At 45.5% G+C, this 25,280-nt stretch overlaps 1 protein-coding gene across 3 annotated transcripts in view; it reads right to left on the reverse strand.

Annotated features, from left to right (window-relative positions):
- The window catches only part of PIK3AP1 (phosphoinositide-3-kinase adaptor protein 1), a 1,287,206-nt gene that overhangs the window by 809,065 nt on the left and 452,861 nt on the right, over nt 1–25,280 (reverse strand). For all 3 annotated transcript variants that reach the window (XR_011268600.1, XM_069610572.1, XM_069610573.1), the window contains exon 4: nt 383–527. Coding sequence is in view for 2 of the 3 variants with exons in the window: in XM_069610572.1 (XP_069466673.1) it covers nt 383–527 (145 nt within the window). In the remaining variant the exon portion in view is untranslated. The remainder of the gene's footprint in view (nt 1–382; nt 528–25,280) is intronic.

Here is a 25,280-nt window from a genome sequence, read left to right on the forward strand (position 1 = left end):
GTAAGTCAAATGATTCCCGATGTTACTTTTTTGGATTCAATAAGGCTTGGAACTACCATAGATCGTAAGGACACTGCGTTTCTAAATGTCATCGGAGCATCATCGTCTATGTGGTGTTTTATACCTTTGTCCCGTTTTAACATGTGCCAATGTTTATTCGTGGGTTTTCTGATGTTAATGGGCCATCATTGCAAGTGGTGATAAATCTAAGAATGTCCGGTGCCGTATTATCTGATGCTCTGACCTTATTTTTAGGATTCAATAAATCTGCCCTCTAATGTTTATGTAAAGGTAATTGCATGTGTTAGATTTGTATAAGATACATGTCATTGTATGACCGTACTAGCTAGTAATGTGAATATAAAAACCATGCCTTACTCACCAGGAGCATCCAGTGAAATGGTGTACTCATTTTCCAGGGTTGCTGGAATTCGACAGGATGGTAGGTTAGTTAGATTGAATTCAACTTCAGTGTTTACTTGACTATCCAATTTACATCTAAAGATGATATAAAGTCTTGTTTTCTCCTGAAAATAAAAACAAATAAAAGGTTCAAACGTGTCATAGAGCATTGTAGTGCCTGCTGTCTTATCCTAGCCTTTGTAACAATACTGATGGTTCACAAACTATATCCTGAAAGTGGGACTATTTTCAGTTTTTGTTCATTGGTGGAGCATTTACCAATAGCCAGCTATTGTCTTGTACATGGTATAGGGCTGCAGAGGGCAATTATATAAGTTCAAAACACTTTGATTAAACTAATGGAAAGGAAAAAATCTCCCTCATGATGAAAATGAATTTCGCAACGCATTTCAAATGGCTCAAAAGTAAAGTGGCCATCTGAGATAGATAATGGAAGGGAACCATGTCATAAAAGAACAGGAAAAGAAAATGGAAATTCGAGAAAAAAACAAATCAACTAGGAAAATTGATTCTTGACAAAATCCCCCCAAAATATATGAATGCAAAAATACCAAATGTGTACTTCACACAGCATACCCCAAAACACTGGTGCCTTTTTTACTATTATGCATCTGTAATAAATTTCATATGGACAAAATTGTGTCTAGTGCACATTTTCCTTTAAATGTTTTGTTTATCCACCTACTGTCAGCGACGGGTCTTATCTCTGTATTTCTCACCCACCTTCAAGAGGAAAGGTCTGGTCAGTCTCTTGCAGACACCATCCCATCAGTGTTTAGAGAACAGCTCCATGGCGGGTGGCATAGGAAAAGGAAAACCTGTGGGGTAAAAATCCTCTGATTTCCTCAAGGGCAGTGTGGTGTTGTAGAGTTGTAGTGCAGATGGTGCGCTGACATGCACACCATTAGGCAGTGACGCAGGGAGGCATCACTGCGCTCAATAAACGGAGTCCGGGTGCATAAGTGCAGCAGCCTAAAGTGGTGGTCATAAGCAGTGTCCAGTGTGCAGTTATTGTTCTTAAGACAACCTTTCCCTGTGAGGACTCACACCCCCTGTTGCTGCTGGCCCTCAGCATCTAGGGTTGCCCTACCAGCTTCACTAAAGTCATGGCAACAGCATTCACCCATGTGGATGCCTAATCTACCGCCAGGTTGTCCCACCAGGCCCAGGAAGATCGGCAAGGTAGGATCCAATGACTGGCAACGAGGGCTGTATGGGGGACAGTAAAGAAAAGGATGTACCCCTCATCCCCCCACCCAGTCCAGAACCCTGAACAGACCTGGATACTTACAAATACCTTTTCTGGAGTTCTCAACCCTATGCATGCCATCCAGCCTAAACCCAAAATGGGCACTCTGCGTTGAGCCTTTATAACTGTATTTCAGCACTCCTAAAGAAAATGATGACGAGGCCAGCAAATCTGCAATGTTTATCTACTCAGGGATGAGGGTCCATAAGATCTTTAAGATGCTGGCACCCTAGGGCAACACCTATGCTGCAGTGAAAACAGCTGTAGTTAACTACTTTAATCCACAAGCCAAGGGCAATTTCGAGAGGTACCTACTACGCCAAACAGCGCATGAACTCATCAACGCCTTTCACGCAATGTTGCAACAACAAGCACTTACCTTCACCCTAGCAGAGGAATGGATGAGGTACACATCCAACTCATCCAGGGATGTTTTTCAAACAAACTGAGGAGACAGATACTGTGATACTCCAGCCTCTCCTTCCAAAGAATTCAGCAGCTAGGTCACTCTCACAAGCTAACCGAGAGCAGAGTAGAGAAAATGGCGGGGGACTTCCAACACTTGGGTGTAACGCAAGTTCAAGCCATGTCCAAAAGAGAACTGTGGAAGAGAATTGGGGAAAGGAAAGAACACCGAGCTCTGAAAGGCATAGGTGCCAATGCTCCACACAATGCTACCGAATGGCATGACTATTGTGGTGGCCGAAAACCCTTCACACAGGTTTCTGCCTTGTGAGAGGAGGGGAATATACAAGTGTGGTAGGCTAAATCACTTTGTGAGAGTGTGCCATGCTGGCCACCATGCACTACCATCCTGACCCCGACAGCTGACACAGCCATGCGTCTGTCAAGTAAATGCAACACAGTAACCTGTCCCGGATGACTAAGAGGATGATCATGCTGTGTTCCTGATACCCAAGCTCAGCTGAAGCTTGAAATTGCACAGTCTATCAAAATGCAAGATTCTTGTGTCCAGGACTCGCATGCCCGCACTGATTGACACGGGCCATTTATGAATGCAATGAGCAGTGCATAGTCCAACTTTTGAAGCCATGGCCCACGAAAGTCAAGTTTTATGCGCATGAGAGGTGATACCCCCATCCCACTGGAAAGAGTGGCCAAGACAACTTTAACAAGGATGTAGTGGTGGAGAGCAAATGTTATGTCACACTGGCCGACAAGACCACACTTCTTAGCTGTGACATAACTAAGGATCTAGAACTTTTTCACTTTGATTTTAGTTTGCACAAAGAGGAAATCAAGGTGCTCTTGGAGGAGTTTGACGAGCTGTGTATTGGTTACCTGCGCTCCCACATGGTACAACATAACATCGACAGCACAGTCCAACCCATTGCCCTGAAGCACCAACATTTACCGTTCCACTTGCCCCCTCAGGTGGAAGAAGAATTGTGCAAGATGGAAGGGGCAGGTATCATCGAAAGCGCTAGCAGGTGTCACTCATCATCGTGGCAAGGAAGCCAAAAAAGACCAACCAGGTATGCATTTGTGTGGACATGTGTCTACCCAACCAAGCAGCCATGTAGGAAAAGCTCCCGACACAATACTGGATGACTTCCTCGCTGAAATCCATGTGAACAAGCATTTTTTGAAACAATATTGGACAGCTGTTTTTCACTCGATTCCCTTACACAAGAACTTGCATTATATAGTCAAGGTCTTATCCCAAATAGGCCTGCACCAATACAAATGCCTTTCGACATCTTCTCTGTGCCAGTGGTGTTCCAGGACACTATTTGTGGAGGCAAAGCCAAGATTTCCCAGTATCATCAACTGAGTGATGACATACTAATATTCACCAAGACCCTGATTGAATACCACCACCGATTGCTAACCTTCTTGCAGAGACTGAAACAAAAAGGACTCACTCTGAATAACAGTATGTGCTAGTTGCACAAAGAACGGCTGGAATTCTTCGACTTCACCTTTTAGAAAGAAGGGCCTCAGTAGACCTGCAAAGGGTTAAATATATAAAAGCTGCCCAAGCCTGGCCGGATTAAACAGAATTTCAGAGCTTCCTAGGAAGGGCAAACTACTGCTGAATGTTCATCGCCAATCTCACAACACCCACACAACTCCTCGAAAATCTCACCAAACCATCAGCAATGTGGAATGGGGTGAACTCCAAGCCACAGCTTTCAATAACACTAATAATGCGCTAGCTGATGACGCAAACATTTCCTATTTTGGCCCCAAACTCAGCACAGACCTAGTCATGTATGCAAGCCCCCATAGACTGGGTGCAATACTTGCCCAACGAGCATCAGCAGAAGTAGTAATTCTAGTGGTCTTCGTGAGTAGGGCACCAACACCACCTGAAACGTGCTACACACAGTTAGAGACAGAGGCAATTGCCATGATGTGGCGTGCAGACACATCCAGAGCTTCAATGAGTCCTCACTACGACCACCATGGCAGAGAGAAAGATGGATGCCTCTGCTGCAAGAATTCAATCTAACATCATAATACCGCCCTGGGATAGGAAATCTTGTGGACATATTTTCTCCAACACCTGCGAGAGGCCTCTACTAAGGAAGCGAAGATGGCCGCCTGCCTAGAGCAGCATGTGAATATGGTCATATTTATTTTATTTATTTGATTGTATGTGTTTTAGTATAAACCTTTACACATTTAAATATCAAAAGACAATTAATTAATTATGGTCATATTTGGCTCACGTGACCCAGAAGCCAAACCCAGGACTAGGCCCTCTACCACTACCAATGAGACTCTTTCATTACAGAGGAAAGCGGAACATGGTAATATGTGCTTTGCAGCTGGTGCTTGGCCTTTGTGTTTTGCGAAGGGTGCCACTCGCTCTGAGAGCTGCCCTCTCCACTTTCAGTAATTTAAAATCCAGCGCTCATCTCTCCCCTTCCACCTCCTATGCCCTCTTGGCTCGCATCCCCTCCTCTCCTCCCTCCTACTAACCCAGGATTAGCTGCCTCACGGACCACATGACCCAAAAGCCAGGTTATCTTCCATTGCCCCTGGGCAGCCTTAGCCGGGCAGCCAGTGAAGGGCAGAGGATAAGGGCAATTCCCTCTTTGCCTGTTCAACAGGCACCCAGTCCTGCACTGTGGCCCCGCCGGTGACCCAAAGGACCACTGAAACCAAGGTCAGGGACAACGCAACATACTCACAAAGTTTGTCACCACGCATGATTCTACAATTTGGAAACCTGTTATTGTGAAGTCCCACCATTTGGAACCTTTGCAGCTTGAATATTGCCACTGTGTGGTTTGCATCCATTTTCAGTGCTGCTGCTTTGAATGTTGGCACTGTGAGGTTTGCATCCATGTTCAGTTCTGTTCTGCTGCTTTGAATTTTGCCATTTTGAATTGTACCACTGTGTGGTTTGCATACATTTTCTGGTACTTTGAATTTTACCACTGTTAGGCTTGCATCAATTTTAAGCTCTGCTACTTTGAATTTTACCACTTTGAGGCTTGCATCTATTTTAAGTTCTGCTGCTTTGGATTTTACCACTGTTGAGTTTGCATCCATTTTGAGTTCAGCTGATGTTAAATTTTGCCACAAGAAATTTGACCAGTTTGAGGTTTGCATCCATTTCAATTTTCTTCCACTTGGAATTTTACCACTTTGAAGCTTGCAGCCATTTCATCTTCTGCTGGTTTTTTTTACCACTGTGAGTTATGCATGCATTTTGAGCCCTGTTGCCCTGGAATTTTGCAGCATTTAATTATTTTACCACTGTGAGGTTTGCATCCATTTCAGGTTATGTCACTTTCAATTTGACCACTGTAAGGTTTTCTGCTTTTCATTCTGCCATTGCTAGGTTTGCATTCATCTTGAGTTCTGCTTCCTTTAAATGTTACCACTGTGGGGTCTAGCCACTATCTGACCTCTCAGGAAATACAAATAAAAAATGTGAACAGCACTTTTGAGTATATTTAATTCGATCATTTTAGGAGATCAGAGGTATCACATACAAAGCACACACTGAACACAGTTGCGCAACTAGGCCTACTTTGGAAGGCCCGAGTTAGCACAGACTGCTGGGAGAACACTCCTTGTGTAATATGCCTCTCATCATATAAGCAGAATCCTGTGTACACGGTATGTTGTTCTCTAGCTTTAAAAGAGCTTTTGGTATATCAAATTGTTTGGGGTTTGGCAGTCTGTTTACTGGGGAATCAGTATGTCCTTCTTGATATCCACTATTTGTCCTCTTGGAAAGCAGGGAGCATTGTGAAATACATCGTGGGAGTCTGTCACTTCTCCCCAGGGGGAGCCTTATCCTGTGAGGTTAGACAGGTGAGCACACTATGCAATACACTCCCTAGAGGTAGAGGTAAGCGGGGCCACACCGGGAGAGTCTCCCCCCTTGGGGACAAGGACTCCCGTTCCGAGGAGGAACTCGCTACCCAAACCACCTATAAATCAATCTTAAAAAACCATGTGGTCAGAAGATATGAAGGAGCAGTGGATATTTGTTTTTGCCAGATTGCACCACTGAGAAAATCTGAAGAGAATTACACATGCAGTAATGAGATGAAGGAAACCACCGGAGTAATATTGAGTGCAAGTTAAACACAGAAGAAGGACTTTAACGCTACACCGGGGAAGTTCCAGCAAAGCGCCATAAATCTGGGAGGAAGAGACACGAGGAAGCGAGCAGTCCGGGAGATCGAAAGCAGCTGCGGAGGCAGAGGTGAAGGAACCAGGGAACTGCAGTTCTCATGCCGAAAGGAAGCTGGTGTGCGCAACTGTACGAGTTGCAGTATAGGAGAGCCAGGCTGCAGGAAGCCAAAGGAGTTGAACAGGGTTTCAGGATGGACCTGGAAAGCAGAGACAGCGTGACCGAAGGTACAAGAGAGTATCGCCAGGACGCTGAGACCACTGATCGAGGGGCAACACGGAGTGTGCCGGCACAACCACGAGTGAAGACACCATCCTGACCAGTAGAGGAGAGAGCCCGATCCAAACTATGGATCTGGTGACGCATTCCCTCATGCAAAAAGGTAACGAAGAGTGCGGGAGACCAGGGAGGAGACTGAAAATAATGTCTGGAATACTCATACTGTGTGTAAGAAGAGTGAGACTCATCATTGGGATACTTACACTCGTACCAGTGAAGTACAAGTTTATAAGAGTGAGAATCATCACTCATACTCGTCCCAAGGAGGCACAAGTTTGTAAGAAGAGTGAGCATCATCACTGGGCTACTCACACTCATCCCAGTGAAGCACAAGTTTTTAAGAAGAGTGAGCACCATCACTGGGCTACTCACACTCATCCCAGTGAAGCACAAGTTTGTAAGAAGAGTAAGGATCATAACTGGGCTACTCACACTCATCCCAGCGAGGCACAAGTTTGTAAGAAGTATGAGGTTCATCAATGGACTACTCATACTCATCCCAGTGACACCCAAGTCTTTGAGAAAAGTAAGAAGTATCTCTGGAGTACTCTGGCTAATAGCGATCAAATGTTGGAAATACTTAAGAAGAGTGAGAATTGTAATTACAACCACGTTGGTTGTCCTAACCAATATAAAACTTGGACATTGAGTCAAGAGAGACTTTGACGTTTGTATAACAAGAAAGGAAGAAAAGAGCCACAAGAGAAAAGAAAAAGCTCAAGAAACAAGAGAATAAGAGAACAAAACAGGAGAGAGAACGAAAAGTGGAAAATCCCATTGTCAGAACTTTGTGACTTGATAAAAGATAACCAAGAACTTCCTTAGAATACTGTATTAACAGACCTTGCTGAGAAAGCAGTGCGCTGGAGAAGGGCGCCACATTGAAGGTGGCAATGGCTGAAAAAACGATATGACCACCGGAGGAGGTGGTATTTCTGCAATACTCCAAATATATTCTAAAAATATGACCTTTGCTAGAGGTCAACTCCGAATGGGAAGACTTTCAGAAATATCACCAACGTAGGGGGCAAATTCGACCTGCAGTATTTTCTTATGAACATAAGCCTAACTTCAAAGGAGGCCCTTGGCCATGTAGCATGTAAATGGATAATGCAAAGCATTTAGAGCTGTTTCATCTCCCTTTCAATAGTCGGTTATATTCATCACCCCAATATATGCATTCTGTAAACATGAATCAGGTGACACAAAGGGTGACTAGCGCATCAGGCTTCAGTGCACTGCTTCTCAAGCCTCGTGGCCTGGTGTTACCAGGCCGTCCAGAGAGAAGGTAATGTTTCTTTCAAAAGCAACAGAGCAAAGCAAATATGCAGTTGGCAGTGTCCCTGTGTCAAGATCCCCGGGACCCTACACAGGATCCCTTGGCTACACTACGTATTCAAGGCCCTGTTGAAAGTGGACGCTGGAGAATTGTTTACGAACCCGAGTATCATCTCCAAAAACGATCTTGGGCTGATCAGTGAGAAACTAAAATGTATATGGGACGTATAGAGGAGGGAAAACGAACTCCAAAAGCAGGCGAATGAGAAGCATGCCACTATTTCCATCCCAGGCCAAAGAATGGATTATTTGGACCTGAATGCTTTTCGCAATGGTAGGTCACTTATAACTCACTTTAGGTTTGGCTTCCTGCCAAGTGGCAAGGTATCCAATTGGAGAATACATACTTTGCTCCAAAGCTTGGCTTGCCCTTAATGCCCACAAGTAGAGGAGGACACTAAACACTTTATGACCCTATGATAACTATATAGGAGGATTAGACAGAGGTTCTTCCTCCCCCCATTTGGACATTCGGGTATTAGAACTATTAGGTGGGCTCTACAATACCTATTAGTTGTCGCAGAGCTGGCAGTCTTAACCGCACTACAGAGTTATATTTGTATAGCACTAAGGCTGAGAAAGCGATATATATGTAGTTGGCTTATCGGCTCTCTCATATGTACGCAGTTTTAATTTTATATGGTATGCTATATATTCTTTTAATGAATGTATTTATGTGTTGTGATGTACTTGTATAGCTCGTTCAGAATAAAGTTATGATAATGATGATGTCGATGGAATAGAGTCTGCAGCATTTCCCCAGCATTTATGCTCGGTGGAGGATGGGGCTAGGTCTATGCTCTCCTACTCTCTCCATTCAGCCTCAGGCGAATGTCCACACTGCTGTGCAGCCCCCAGTTGGCGTCCTCGCTGGTGAGAGGTATGTGGAAAGGTTCTGTCTTTGTTGACAGAACTTGGACTTCTTTTCTTAGCATTCTTTGTTCTCTTCCTGGTGCCCTGTTGTCTACTGAAGGCGCCTTTTTCTGGAGTGCTGTGCCTTTAGGCCTCATACTTGACATTCTGAATGAAACAATAGGGTCACTCCCTGATACATGATCACCAACTTAAATATAAGCATCAAACGGATAACAGGCAAGGACACTTTGATGGGGAGTCGTCTCAGGAGCACGTGCAAAGACCAACTCCAAAGAACCTAGAGCTTTGGTCATGGGATCCTGGTAGGGTGGCTGCGTTGGGCTGAAAGATCCCTTTGGATCTAGTAACAAAGGTGATGAAGCTACTTTATAAAGGAATTGACAATTTAGGAGGAAATAGCTGAAATCATACATAATAATTGTACACGTTATGGATTATTCTTTTTCATGCCATCTTTGGCCCTTGTGTAACCATAGAATGCTCAGCCAAATGGCACCACATAAAAAAATGCAAACACTCTTTTTCTTGTGCTTTCGGAAAAACAGTATCTGCACGTTTTGTTCCCACAGATCCTCAGATTTCATTTATTGCAAACTTTGATAAATGTTATCAATACACATGTACCATACATGTGAAACTAAATATACAAGAGAAGATAATAAACAAACGAAACCTAATCAGTCACTGTGTTTGATGATATATGTGCCAGCTGGCCGCACTTTTTATTTATTGGTTTTTATTTTTTATTTATTTTCACTGTTGATCCCATGTACTGCACTGCCCCCTTCCCCTTTGCCCCTCCCCTGCACTTGTGCAATCTCAGTCACCTGGCCTAGTAAGATCGTTATCTCTGTCTTCCCTCTGTTCCCCCTCCCTTGCCTCGTCGCGCCTTGAAACACTTGTGCATAGAAGCGTTATGTCGCGCCTTGAAACACTTGTGCATAGGAGCGTTATAAATGCCATATTATATCACATCATATAAATGGAATGCATATTTAAAATATGAAATGCTTCTATGTCAGGTAGTATGTACAGTCCCTCACACCCCCCTGGGCAAATCATCATTCCTGGTACAGTTTCTGAACTCCAATTCTGGTCTGTAGCATAAAATGAGTAAGCCATTTCAACTGTCGGTGTTCCACACTGTTACTCCAGTTTTCTAAAACACTGCAAACGATCGGTTTCGGCGACACATACAACTTCCTGTTTCTCGCTTCTCCATCCTCTCTTCTGGATGGCAAGGTTATGGGCGGGGCTGCAGCTTCTCATTTCACCACCATGCAACAGTTTCAATAAATGCTTTCAAGCTTTATCATCAACTCACAGCTCGCTCTCTTTTTTTCAATATGAATTACAAAGTCACAACTGTGCCAGGAATTGTGGAGGCAGGGGCACTCAAGGCCAAAAAAAGTCTACCGCTCTCGGTTGCTTGAGGCGTTATAAGAGGGATTCCCGGGGCCGCTCGCTCATTCCCACCCTCACTATTTGGTCTACCCAGTGTTGCATGGCACCCCTCCTGGGAACATGGTAGCTCCCAGGATGTTTGTAATGGGACACGTGGCAGTAGCCAGGTGACCGACTTAATAAAAGACATGAGCCACTTCCGGCTCATCAGTCACTCCATCTTTGGCTCCGGTGTCATTCCTTTATATAGCACCATGCTGGTACACCACCATTAGGGTAGGGTAAGGTATTCAGATGCAGGTGAACAGAGACAGCAATCGCGATTTGCAAACCGACGTCTCAACAATAAACAATTGCACGAAGATGTTCAGGTGAGCGCAGTCTGCAGATTAAACCACCGATGCGATCAATGCGACATGGGTACACTCCAGAGCTGCAATGACTGTCAGGAAGGGGCGGCTGCATAGAATTGTCCCTTTGTCGCATTCACCTCTGCAGCAGTGCTGGGCAGGAAGATGTCCTGGTGTGCATGCTGCATGAGTGTGTCAGCGTCTGAGAAAGCATTGTTGAAAACGTTGGCTGCAACATGCCCTGCTGCATGCCAACACTGTGTTGGAAAATGCATGTGGTGAAAAAGTGCAGCACTGACATAAGCTTCAGCAGTAGTGGGATGGGTGTTCTTATGTAAATTGTTGATTTTAGATCTGCCTGTATCAGGCTTAGTTGCTCAGCTACGATCTCGCCGTTAACATAATAACTGGCCATCAGATAGTGCCCAGAGTGATGGCCTGATCAGAGGAATGGGTGCTCTCCATATAAGGCCTCTCCGCCACCTTTGTGCAGGTTGTATCTTGTGACTCTACAGCGAATGCCTCTGCGGGTCAATGTACAGCAGGAGGTTCTGGAGCTTGAGGTTTGCTAGGGCTGGAGGCTGTGTTGTGTTAGGAAGTGTGTTTGGGGAAGATGTGGGTCTTACATACCATTTCAGGGACAATTAGGTACACCCGTGGCTTCATTGCCATCATCTGGATGGACTGACCTCGACCTTTTGGGTTTTGTGGTTTTTTGGTGGAATTAGCGCATATTTTCAGTGGTATTTCATCAGTATTTCGTCTTGGGATATGGTGTATATAGCATTTTAGTTCACAGTATTTATTCCTTCTGCAGAATTTGCCACAGCGGAATCATCGCAGGATCTCATTGGCATTTCTGCCAGCACTAATTCCTCCGGTCAAATTACCACCTATTTTCAATAACCCTTAATTCAGTGGAGTGGTCAAAGTGGTCGTAATCATGTTACCGCTACTTTGTGCCCTTAACACCAAACTCTTAAAAAGGGGTCCTTTACCGTCAGGACATCCTGATCTAGAAGGCCCTTTCCTCAACATACAAGTTGATTTCATTCAGCTTTCTTTGTCCTATGAACACTGTCTCATGGTGGTATATTCGTTTTCTGGGTTGGTTGGAAGCCTACCTTTGCCCAAATTCTAACCGTTGTCAGGGGCTTAAGGACAGACAGGTGCCCCCACAACCTAGGGGACAACAGTGCGCAATAGACAGGAGTGTAAGGAGTTCTGTAGATAAGGAAGGATAGGCAATAACTATAGATGGACAACAAAGTCAGTGAACAGAAAGGGGAAGAGAATACAAGTAAAACAAACATTAGGTTCCCACTTGGGGTGTGTGCACAGAATAAGGGAAGGTCTTCCCACAAGATCAGGAGAAATTCTAGGCTTCTGAGCTGGTTACTATTACAGTTCCCCACTCCGATTGCTCAAGGGAAGGAGCAGCAGGAGTCGTTTCTGTGTTGGGTCCAGCAGGAACTGAACAGTGACTACCCCCGAAACAGGAACCAGTCCACTGTTATCAAATATGGCAGAAGGGACAGTACTGAGATACAACAAAGGAAATGAACAGATGTTGCTTGTTGTGAAACCCAGCAGCCAAACTGTGTATAAAGTAATTACAAAACTACAAGTGAGTACAAAAACACTAACAGAAATATCCAGGGAAAAACAAGAAGTCAAAGAGAGCAAGACTTAGGACACTGAATAGGAAGCAAGAGCAAGGAAGAAGACTGGAAACTAAGCACAGTGGTACTTTGCACTGTAAAGGCAAACTGGAAACAAAAAAACAGGATTCATGGATGAGCACCGAACTAGAGATAAGGACCAGGGAATCTCTGTACAGAAACTTTGGTATAGAATTACTAGCACTGAACTGCAAACAGGAATCAAGGAATACCAGGAACTGAAACTGTACTGAAATAACAAGGGCAGAACTGACGCCAAGTAACAAGGGAACTAAGGACTGGAATCAAGGAAGCTACAGGCAGGTAACACGGACAACTGGCATAGAGCAAGGAACTGCAGGCAGGGAACAAGAGAACTGTTGGTAGAGAGCAAAGGTCTGAGACAGGAAACAGAAGGTGGTAAGCAGAGGAGCAGGGCTGGAAGGCAGGGAGCACAGGGCAGAATGCAGGGTAGTGCAGGCTGAGTAGCAGGGCAAGGGGCATAGGGCACTTGAACTGGAGCAGGTTCTGAAAACAGCAGCAACAGGACACAGCAAAAATCCAAGGGGCTGGCAGTGAGCTCAATGCAAGAGTCCTGTGCTTCTGCAGGCAGCTGCTAAAAAGCTGACCCATCCTGTGCTGAAGCCAGCTTATTAGCATCACCTGGAGTACCACACCTGAAGGTAATCTCCCCCCTCACTGGACCTGGGAAGGTGAAAGCAGCACTTATCTCTACAGCGTCTGGGGATTGTAGTTCTAAGACTGCTGTATAGGAAAAGCCAGATAATGAAAACTGTTAAAGGTTCATTTTGGATATGGGGGTTCATTACGAGGTAGGGGGCAACCATGCTGCTATTAGCGGCATGGCTACCCCCTTACTGGGTACCGGGTCCGGGTTCCTTAAATGAGGACTTACCGGGCCATTCCAACCTTGGAGGGCCCGTTAATTCCTCATTCAAGTGACCCGGACCCGGTACATCCCCATTCCCATTCAAGCCCCCATAGGGCTCAATGGGAATGGGGAGGGTGCTAACAATGGGCCCGTTAATAACGGCCCATTATTAGCACCCTGGACTGCTCGCGGGACCCGCTAAGGGCGCCTGGTAAAACCAGGCATCCTGAGCGGGTCCCACGAGCAGACTCGTAATGAGGCGGTAAGGGGTTGACGGCTCCGGCACCTTTACCGGCGCCGTTAACCCCTTACCGCCTCACTCGGAATGACCCCCATGGAGTTTGTGAAATGAAATAGGGTACTATCAAAGTGTTGCAAAGGGAAAATAACGACAGAAATATGAATAAGTATTGTCTGGGGCAGTTTATGTTGATGAATTTCGAGTCACAATTAGTCAACAATGGGAGGCACTTGGTGTTGTAGTGGTACAGTCATGACAATTGTCACAGTCGCAAACAACATTCTTGCAGAGTTTATTCCTTCATTTGGCCTGCCTGCAATTATAGACAGTGACAGAGGGACACACTTTATTGGCCAATGGTTTAGAGATATTTGCAAAGCTCTAAATATTTCCTAGCATTTTCTTATCAGCTGCAATCCAACAGCATTGTAGAATGAAGAAACATTAATACAAAAAACAGGTTATCCAAATCTTTTCAAGAGACTGGTTCCAAGTGACCTGAGCCTACCATTAGTTCTGCTTTATATCTGCAATAAACTCAACCAGAAAAATGGACTGTCAACCCATGAAATTCTAACCAGACGGCCCATGGCTGCAACTGAGGCTGTTTTGAACTATCACAAGTCTCTTGGAAAGGCTACCTGATTGTAGGGAAATGAAGGTCTGTTGGAACCTGCTGCCGGACCCTGTCACACCCTCTAACCAGGAGATTGGGTTGCCTGCCTGTGAACCACAGAAATTTAGCACTTCAGCCAAGGTTGAGTGGACCTCATCAAGTCTTTCTCACAACACAGACAGCTATAAAATGAGAGGGGTATAGAGCATGGGTCCATGCCACCACCTGTTGGAAGGTGCAGCCTCCAGCTAAACATCAGAACAGACTAGGTTGTCTACGAAGACCTCATCTTCGCTCCCTTCTGGATTAATTGCATCATCAGAACAATCCTCATGTGAATGTGCTCCTGTATGCAATCCTGCTACATTGAATGCAACAGATTCATTGTCTGGCCAGGATCATGCTACGCTTTCATCGCAGGCTTCATTATCAGTTTCAGTTGACAGAGCAGTCTCACCACCACTCTAAGATGCTAAAGAGGCAGAGCTAGTGTCAACAGCAGTCCTTACCTCTGACGCCTTTGTTTTTTTTGGGTGAAATGCAGTCTACCGTCCGACGAAGCCACCTTCGCACGATATAATACCGACCTGGTTGGTGAACCCCGAGGACAGCAACCAGTAAGCGAGGGAAAGACGCAATGGGAATAAACCCTCTGTAATCCAAGATGAATAATCTCCACAGCAATACTCATGAAGAATGATGAAAGGCAGTAATGATAGTCACAGGAATAGGAGAGTACACTAAGCAGAAGGATGTTTTGGTGGATAAGGAGGCCAAGGAATGACGGCAGCAAGCAGCAGGAAGAAAAAACCAACAGCCTAAATACCAGGCAGCCAGGCTGAACCAATGGTAGGCAGTAGGGAACAAGAGGAATCCAGAAGGCAGGAAACAGTAAGAAGAATGAGGCAATAAACAGGAATAAGGAACAACGGAATCTCAGAACACAAAAAGATGCTTTCAAGAGCCGTTCAAGAGCCGGCCTCTATACCAGCGTTTACACCCACAAAACTGGAAACAAAAGAGCTGCCATTTTGGAATGACATTCGTCCGTTCCCGCCGCCATCTTGAATTTGCCGTGCTAACAAGAAGCAGACCACGGAGGGTCTGAAACTCAAGCCGAAGAGGCGGATTGACAGGTAAGGCATGAAAGGTAGAGCATCAATAGAACGCTGCTCTCTTTAGTCTTCATTTGTTGTAAGTATTTTTGTTCTTGCAATTGACGGTGAGGCCTGTTTGTCTGCCTCTTGAGAATGTATTACTGACCGTATCAGATAATAGAATAACCACACTGACGTATAACATAATAGCTTTTGAAGTGAATGAGAGTATGAGAAATAGAAGGTAAGTTGTTAGGAGCTTTTCTGCACCAGATACGTCTATCTTCCTCTCTATTACATAATGTCACACATCGGGGTCTGAATGACCCGCTCGCCTCCTCATCACGCCAGGCGAAACAGACCACTTTCAAGGCACCTACCAAAGTCGTGATGCTTCGCCACAGTATCCAACGTTTCTCAGCCCCTTACTTCTCTCGGTGGCGGTTACCCTGGAGATTGGGGTCAACAACATCAAAAGTATCAACAACCCAGCCTTTGCCTACAACTCCCAGGAAACCTACATTTTGCGTGTAGTTCCGACTATGCGGAACTTGAGCTCTGACGGGTTTACGGCGCTCCGCCTCCTGGGTAATATTAGGCACTGCAGCGAGAAGGACGCTGCTTCTGATTAACGTTGCAACCGGCATCCGAAATTTCGTCTTCTGTGCCTTTCCAAATCATTGCCTTCCCGTGTACCAGTTCCTATTTTCCATTTACGGACTGCCTTGAGATTTCTCAATTCTTCTGCCTACCCGTGTACATGACCTTTGCCTGCCCTACGGTTTGCTTGCATCCTGATTCTGTACTGTCTTTAGCCCGCCTGTGTACCAGACCTCGCTGCCTGTCAACTGGATTGCCTTTCGCTGTTCTTCCCGTACAGAAACTTCTGTCCTGAATTACCCAACCACCGCCTTCACCTGGTTTTCCTCACCTTCCCAGCTGACTCCAAATTCTCAGCTTTAACCTCTCAAAATCGAGGGTGAGTTCTTCCTGTTACAATTTCTATTTGGAACATTTGAGCTACTGAAGCATGGCTACCTTATTTGTGTAGCCTCCTGCAGTACTTCACCTTAGTTATACAGAGCCTTGAACGCTATAACTGTAAAGAATCAATACCCTCTTCCGCTGATATCTGTTCTTTTTGATCAGTTTGGTTCTTCGGTAGTTTTCACTAAACTGGACCTTCGAGGTGCATATAATCTTGTTCGAATACGAGAGGGGGATGAGTGGAAGACAGCCTTTAAGACCCAATATGGACTGTTTGAGTACCTGGTGATGCCCTTTGGGCTGTGTAATGCGCCTGCTACGTTCCAGGCATTCATGAATGATATTTTTCATGACTGTCTGGATCAATTTGTCATTGTCTACTTAGACGACATTTTGCTATACTCCTCTTCCATGGAAGAACACATTGACCATGTTCGCTTCGTGCTTCAGAGACTACGAAACAATCATTTATTTGTTAAAGCAGAAAAATGCGTGTTCAATTCTACTGAAGTGGAGTTCTTGGGGTACAACCTTACTAATCACGGAATTAGAATGAGCCGTTCTAAAGTTAGAGCTGTTCTTGACTGGCCTGTGCCTACTACTATCAAGGCTTTACAATCCTTTTTGGGGTTTTCAAACTTTTACAGATGCTTCATTCACTCGTTTTCATCCATTTCAGCTCCTCTGACAGCATTGACCAGCTCTAAACGGGCATTTCAATAGAGTCCGGAGGCGCAACAGTCCTTTGAAGCTCTGAAAGCCACCTTCTTGACTGCTCCAGTACTGCAACATCCTAATCCGCTCTTACCATACCTAGTGGAGGCCGATGCCTCAGGCTCCGCCATAGGGGCAGTACTATCCCAGCGCTGTCCCGATTCGGGAGAGATCCATCCGGTTGCTTTTCATTCACGGAAATTGACTCAGTATGAACAAAATTACCCCATCACGGAAAGAGAGTTGTTGGCCATCAAGGACGCCTTTTCTGAATGGAGACATCATTTGCTGGGTGCTCGTCATCCTGTCACGGTCTTTTCAGATCATCGGAGTCTCCTTGCGTTCAAATACATGAAATGTCTTACTGCTAGACAGGCTCGCTGGCATCTATTCTTTTCACAATTTAATTTCACCATTACTTATCGGCCAGCCCGGTTCAATACTTGTGCTGACACCTTGTCACGTTTGTCTTCCAATCCCGGTGGTAAAACTAACGACCACTCTCTCTTGCTACCCTGTAGAGTGGTCTGTGGGTGCACCCCTCAGCCTCCACTACACTCCCTGATATCTGATTGGGTTTCCTCGCATGCAAGGGATTGTGAGGCTCTCAACCTCAATATAGTGCAGGGTTTGCCCTACATCCAGGGCAGAATGTTTCTACCTCCTGGTGATGCACGTTTACGCGCACTTGCTTGGTCTCATGATTCACTGATGGCGGCTCACCCGGGACAACAGAGAACCCTTGACTCTTTGCGCCGTTGGGCTTGGTGGCCTTCTATGTCCAGCGACTTAATTGATTATTTGGCCTCCTGTTCTGTATGCTCTCAGTCTAAAATCTCTAGATCTAAACCTGTGGGTTTGTTGCAGCCTCTTCCGGTACCACATAAACCATGGTATATGGTCTCTATGGATTTTATAGTCGATCTGCCCTCTGTGGATGGCTTTGATACTATTTGGTTTGTCATCGATTTTTTCACTAAGATGGCACTGTTCATCCCGTGTTCCGGTCTGCCTTCTGCACCTATATTGGCCTCCATGTTTCTAAAGCATGTTTTCCGATTCTTTGGGCTCCCTTCCATTGTGGTTTCGGACCGCGGCCCTCAGTTTACGTCCCGTTTCTTGAGGGCGTTGACATCGTCTCTTGGTGTTGATGACAGGTTCAGTTCTGCTTATCATCCGCAGACGGATGGGCAAACCGAGAGGGTCAATGCAACTCTTAAACAATACCTGCGTTGTCTCTGTCTTCATTTCCAGTCATCTTGGTTGGCGATGTTGCCAGCCGCTGAATTCGCCTATAACAACTCGTGACATTCGGCTTCTGGTGTTTCTCCTTTCTTCGCTTAGTATGGCTACTATCCTCGGTCTTTGCCCCTGGATCCTACGCTTCCCATTGACAACCCGGCTGCAGAAGCTTGTATTCGGGATCTCAAATCTGTTTGCAAATCTGTTCTGGAACATCTCCTCCAAGCTCAGGTTAAAGCAAAAAAGTATGCGGATCAGCATAGGATTCCTGCTCCCAGTTATAAATTAGGTGCAAAAGTTTGGTTGTCTACTCGCATACTGAAGATCCCTGGAAAGCGCTTACTCCTTCCCAAGTTCGTGGATCCGTATGCCATCACTGAGGTGATTAGTCCGGTTGCTGTGCGGCTTTCTCTGCCTTCATCTTGGAAAGTGCATCCAGTTTTTCATGTTTCCCTGGTAAAGCCTTGCCCGCCTTCTGCTTGTTTGCCTGCTCGTCCTCCCCCGATCAGGGTGGTGGGGGATGTCGAATACGAGGTGGCGGATATCCTGGATTTCCAGCTGCGCAGGGGTCGTCCGTTCTACCTTGTTGATTGGAAGGGGTACGGCCCGGAGGATAGATCCTGGGAACCGTTGGGGAACATCCGATCTCCTGTGCTTCTGCGCCGCTTTCATGCCCGCAATGGGTTGGCGCTGCCTTTGGGGGTGGATGCTGTCACACATCGGGCTCTGAATGACCCGCTCGCCTCCTCATCACGCCAGGCGAAACAGACCACTTTCAAGGCACCTACCAAAGTCGTGACGCTTCGCCACAGTATCCGACGTTTCTCAGCCCCTTACATCTCTCGGTGGCGGTTACCCTGGAGATTGGGGTCAACAACATCAAAAGTATCAACAACCCAGCCTTTGCCTACAACTCCCAGGAAACCTACATTTTGCGTGTAGTTCCGACTATGCGGAGCGTGAGCTCTGACGGGCTTACGGCGCTCCGCCTCCTAGGTAATATTAGGCACTGCAGCGGGAAGGACGCTGCTTCTGATTAACGTTGCAACCGGCATCCGAAGTTTCGTCTTCTGTGCCTTTCCTAATCATTGCCTTCCCGTGAACCAGTTCCTGTTTTCCATTTACGGACTGCCTTGAGATTTCTCAATTCTTCTGCCTACCCGTCTACCGGACCTTTGCCTGCCCTACGGTTTGCTTGCATCCTGATTCTGTACTGTCTTTAGCCCGCCTGTGTACCAGACCTTGCTGCCTGTCCACTGGATTGCCTTTCGCTGTTCTTCCCGTACAGAACCTTCTGTCCTGAATTACCCAACCACCATCTTCACCTGGTTTTCCTCACCTTCCCAGCTGACTCCAAGTTCTCAGCTTCAACGCCTCAAAATCGAGGGTGAGTTCTTCCTGTTACAATTTCTATTTGGAACATTTGAGCTACTGAAACATGTCTACCTTATTTGTGTAGCCTCCTGCAATACTGTGAACTGTACCCTTCTTCAGTTCAAGTTCCTTTTTGTGGATTCCGACTCCATTCCGTTGTTTTGGATTTATTTACTGAAGTGTACGCAAGGACGCTTTGCTGATTGTACACAAGGACTCATTTCTGAAAAGTGCACACAGGGACGCCTTGCTGAGAAGTGCACCTACCCGTATCTAGTGCGCTCCTCGTGCCGCCCGGGTATAGCATCCCTACTAACCTTCCTGTTTATTGTTTTGTATTTCCGTTGTTTTCTAGCCTAGATTGATTAGGTTATTTCAATTCCTGTTCTGGTAAGACCTCCTTAACTCTTCTTTATTATATCCTATTTGAGACCATCAAAATAGAATCTAATATCATTTCTACACTTACAGGGGAAATTCCATTCTTGTTCTTTTCAATTACAAGGGTAGTGGGTGTCCCAGGTACTTTCTGCTTTTGTGAGGTTTTTCTTGTGGTGGTCTTTGCTCTCACTAAGTATTTACCATTTGTCTTTTTCTTTTCAGCTGGGTCCGTGGCGGTGTGTTCTCCCCGCTCTTTTGGGTGATCGGTCTCTCTGTCTGCGATTAATGTTTGGGATATTCTGTGCCACAGATTGCAGAGAAATCACTACAAGTTTTTTAAACAGTTCAGGGGTTTTCATTTTCTATGTGGGGCGTGGGGTTGTTCCTCTCGCTTTTGTTTTGTTATGACCCTCCTTCCTAAACCAGGCGTTGTAACCACTGGTTAGCGCTATTGAGCTCTTACCCCTTTGGTCTTATGCAACGGATGATTCCTTAAATGCTGACTATCTGAGCTCCTTCAGGAGTTTCCTAACCCTCCCTAATCTAGCCAAAGGTTAGTGTTCTACAGTGAATGGGATAGTGCATTATACTTACACTTGGTGCAAAAACGCTATCCTTGCATGTCCACTCTTACCTCTCACTTTCTACTATGACCACTTCCAGGTCACTTCTACCTCCTTTTTTCTAGCACTTCAATGTTTCAAACCTCCTGATCTTGCCTCCATTCCTTCATGTTACCTTTCCTACCACTCCACTTCACCACTCCTTTCCGCCACTACTACACTCCTCCTCCTACCACTACTCTTCTCCTCCCACTACTACTCTTCTCCTCCCACTACTACTCTCCTTCCATCAACTACTCAAATACTGTTCTTTCACATAGTATCATTCAATTCACATTCGCTCCTTACTTCAATCTCTCTACTCACAGGTCAAAGAAACATACAAACTCACCTTGCAGAACCTCTTCTACTCGTAAGCCAATACCTCACCTGCTCCATGAACCTCTTCAACAAGACACCACTCCCTCCCTCCTCCTGCTGGTCTCTTGGTCGTCCTCCACCTTTGACCTCACCCGATAAACCCACACTTTCTGTTTCCTGTCCCCTGCTTAAATTCTCCCCCACCTGTGAAGTTTGGCCACCTTTCCAGGCCAATTCGTACCTCTCTTCCCTACCCGGGGTGTGTATGTGCGAGGCAAAATCTTGAAAAAGGGGCTAAGCTCCACCCACTTTCTCTGTGCAGGTTTGGAATGTACCAAAGATGGCGGCATATGCAAATCAGTGTTCCAGTTCATGTTCCTGCTTCTGGTTCGGCACAGTCTAATGGTATGTTTCTGGTAATCATGCTTGTACTTTCTGCTCTTAGGCTTGTATGCAGCCTATCAACTCAATGAAATCCTATGAAGAGGGTGTAAACATTTAACTGCTCCTCGCTTTCAACTGAAAGCCTTTTGTACTTATTGGGAGTTGTCTGCATTAAATTATGCTTTTGTTACTTCCGTTCAGCAATCACATGGCTAAAATGCACATCCTTGGATCGAGGGTAAACAAAGCTCCCTGTCTGCCAACTTGCAGTATGAATGTATCCACAATCATAGTGATTGCTGGGTATGACCACACCTTCCTCACAATTTTGACTCTGGATTTCCTATGGTGTCCATTCCTTTCAACTGCAGTGATATCTGTAGTGAATTAGATCATTTTCCAGATCCTATAGCCCAAAACGTTGCTCTGGTCATTATTTGCAATTGGGGTTTTTCGGGCCTAGCAAAGTTTCCTCCTCCTGATCAGCTTCATGAGAAACCTGCTGCTATCAGATTAACATCTCCTGCAAAAAGCATGGCCTTCTCTGCTACACCATTCATGGCTATAATTGATCAATCTGAGCATTTACAAATACTATATAAATGCTGAAAGTAATGTTAATGGTAATGGCTTTACCTTTTGTGGTGCATATTCAGATTTCTCTGTGTACCTGCACTCCATATACCAGAATTCTTAGTGGTGACTGTTGGGACTGTGATCGATTTGAACTGCCTGCTGTTGCTACTATTAAGTCACATCACTACCCTACCTCCTCTTGCCCCTTTGTCTGATTCCAATCTTTACTTTGACTCTAAGGGCCCCATTACGAGTTTCCTGGTATGGCATAAATGCAGGTATAATTGCTGGTAATTCCGGCACTGCCATTTTTTCCATACTGGAAAAACACGAGTTTGCCAGTGGGGGCCACGGATCTATCCCCAGGCCTGACCTAGCGGTAGATCAGGCCCCCACGGCCAAAAAATGCTTCAATTACCAGCATTGGTATTATATTTCTGCTGACACTGGGCAGGGGAGAAGTACGAGAGTTGTGAGTGCCACAAACCTCACTCCGTTGGCAGGAATAACCACACCGACTAGCAGGGACGAGTCAGAGTCCCCCACAGCATATGTGAAACCCTAGAGGGAGAACCACTCATTACATTGGCAGACACAAGCCCACTGGCTACCAGGGAAGGGTCTAGGACCCAAATCAAGAGAGTCATACAAGTCATCTTCCTCGTGGCAGTACTTGGCAGGGAAGTGAACCAAGTGGGCCAAACCAAAGAAGAATAGAAACAAGGGTCGGGGACCCAAACCAAGAGAGAAATACGAATCATCTTCCTCGTGGGGGTACTTGGCAGGGAAGTGGACCAAGTGGGGCAGACTAAAGAAGAAGAAAGGAGTCAGGGTCGCAGACCCTCATAACACTCAGAGCTGGGTGTTGTAAGTGTGAAAGAATTATGAGGATAAGACCAGGGGAAGGGAGTCATTCCCCGTGGTTGTAAGAGATTGCTTCTGCACATAACAGGAGCAGGGAGGCATTGTCTGGGTAAAGTAGACCAGGAGGAAGGTCCAACAGGCCTGGGGAAGGAGTCATTCCCCCAGGTCTTTTTGGGACTTAGACCAAACGCCAGGAAAAGAGAGACATTCTCCTGCCCACCAAAAAAGGAACATTGTTTGATATTGTTTTGGAACTTTGTGACCTAGGGAAGGGAATCATTCCCCCGGGCAGCCAGGCATTCTCCTGGCCTACAAAGTAAATATTGCTTTGGAACTTTGTGACCTGGGAAAGGGAATCATTCCCCCAGGCTGTTTGGGACTGACTGCTAGCAGAAGGGCGACATTCTTCTGGCTCACCAAGGAAACATGTTATGGAGATTTGAACCATAACCCAGGAGAAGGGAGACATTCTCCTAGAATCGGAACACTACGGTGGACACGTTTACTTTGACAGACATCATGACAGTCACCTTAGATCTTTAGTTGAGGCAGGGAAACATCTCCTAGGAATAGGGAAAGACAGTTTCTTTTCTCTTGCTTATCTACCTAATAAAAATATTTAGCCCCAAACATGCCACATTTGTGTCAGAGTCCTTCTTCTGCACCGTTACACTGATCTTTACCTTTTGTGCAGTATATTTGGATTGCTCTGTGTGCCTGCACTCCGTATACCAGAATTCTTAGCGGTGACTTTTGGGACTCTGATCCCTTTAAAACACCTGCTGGTGCTTCAATTAAATCGTCCGACAGCACTGAAGCAGTGCTGAAGCAGTGCTTTAGCGGTGCGGCAGTGCCACGTGCAAAGCGCATCGCTGTCACGCCATCATCGTTGTGCTGGGGCCGATGATGACTTCTTAAGCTATCTTGACGGAGCCAGATATTGAAGACACGTACCTTGGATCAGGATGACCGAATCCAAGGTGTGAATTTTTCTGCTCCTGAACCAGTGCCGGATTAAACACTGTGGAGGCCCATTTGGCAGTCAAAATTTCAGGGCCCTCCTCGCAAATTATCTATTCAGCGTGGGCCAGTTTTAAAAAAAAATAAAGTGCTCCAATTTGATGAGTTACAGCTCAAGTTTTACCCAATGTTACTAACCAAGTATGCTTCGAAATTCACTCTTTGGATTACATTTTATTGAAAGCACCCCCTTGTGTTGTGCTTAAAAAGCCTGTTGCAAAAAATACCAATTGCAATTTGCGATTGTCGCCAACTTTTTTATTGGTGCCTGCAATGCATTTATGTCCAACCCCGTACTTACCCTTTTGACTCTTGCACTCCGAATCCATAGTTTCCATTCGATCCACTGGCCTTCCATCAAATAATAATTGTTTATTGGCTGATTAATGCCTGGACAATGGCAGATCATGTCATTACAATTCTAAGTATCTTGGCTATTTTTGCAACTGAAATATAGTTTGGCAGTGAAAGATATTATTGTGATGAGCACAGGGAGATATAGGTGCTAGATAGTGAAAGTTAGGCAAAAGGACAAGGGCAAAAAAGGATCTTGCCCCATATAAGAAAGGGATATTTTAGCCGTGGATGAAGGGTTGTGTTATTTACTGTTGCTATAAAGTGACAGAAGTTCTCTTGACAATTGGATTTATTATAACCTACCTAAAGCAAGCCAAGCGTCTCCAACACAGAGAGGAGGGCCCCGGGAGGACTGTAAAACAGGTTCCCTTTTGAGGCCGCCGGCGCCGTGCTCGGCCTCTGATGACTACTAGTCCTGCTCCTGCCGGGCTTGCAACTTAAAAATAAAACTGAAATGCAAGTCGTCAGGAGGGTGTAGCCTCACGGACCTGGTGGTGGGAGACCGATATGATTTTGAAGGGGGAAAAAAGAATGCTAACGTGGCGCTGCACACCAAGGCCTCTGCCTTGCTGCTGCGGCGTGGCGACAGCTGGCTTGGCCTAGTTCTCAACTGAGAAGTGTAGATAAAAGAGTGCCGGTGTCCAGCCCTGGCAAACACCGGCGGCACAAATTAAGCACTGGAGGGGCCCCTAAAAGGATTGGGGCCCATAGACCAGTGCCGATTTTGCCTATTGAGTAATCTGGCACTGTCCTGAACCAATCTGTAAATATGACTTAGCCCATCGCAGGAGCTGTCCTTTGAAGATTATTAAGGTCCAGCTACTGTCCATTAAAAGCAGGCCTCGTCTGTAATAAACCCTAAAATTACCTATTATTTTCAGGCCACTCTCCAACGGCTAGGCACCTGATTTGGAGACGTGTATTAAAACCACTCTCTTTAAACTACGTAAAGGTTGGAGTATAAAGATTGGCTCTTTCCTAAAAGAGAGAATACATTCAAAACATATATTGAAATATTTTACTCACGGTTTCTGATACAAACGTATTAAAATATGAAAGTTAAAGCACTCTACAAAAATATTTAAATCTCAAAGTGCTCAATGTGTGTGATCTCACCATCAAAGTGTACATCTTAATACAATCCAATGCCAGACATATTAGTTTTTATTCTTTGCCTCCCTACTTAGGGGTTACATTAAAACATCTTTTACATTTAAGGTAATGAACCATTCACTGCCCAATAGCTCAGCATGTCATGTTTCATGTATTTGGGCTATCTCCAATGCCCTACACTCTCCAGGAGCTTGAAAGATCTCAAACAATATTAAGCCTTATTCCTGAACAACATAACTAGTATGTCCGCTTGCTTCACAGGCCTTATTGTGACCCTTTCTACATCAGTCCCTCCTCT

This window comes from Ambystoma mexicanum, chromosome 8 (assembly GCF_040938575.1).
Source record: "Ambystoma mexicanum isolate Mex_15411 chromosome 8, UKY_AmexF1_1, whole genome shotgun sequence".
NCBI lineage: Eukaryota > Metazoa > Chordata > Amphibia > Caudata > Ambystomatidae > Ambystoma > Ambystoma mexicanum.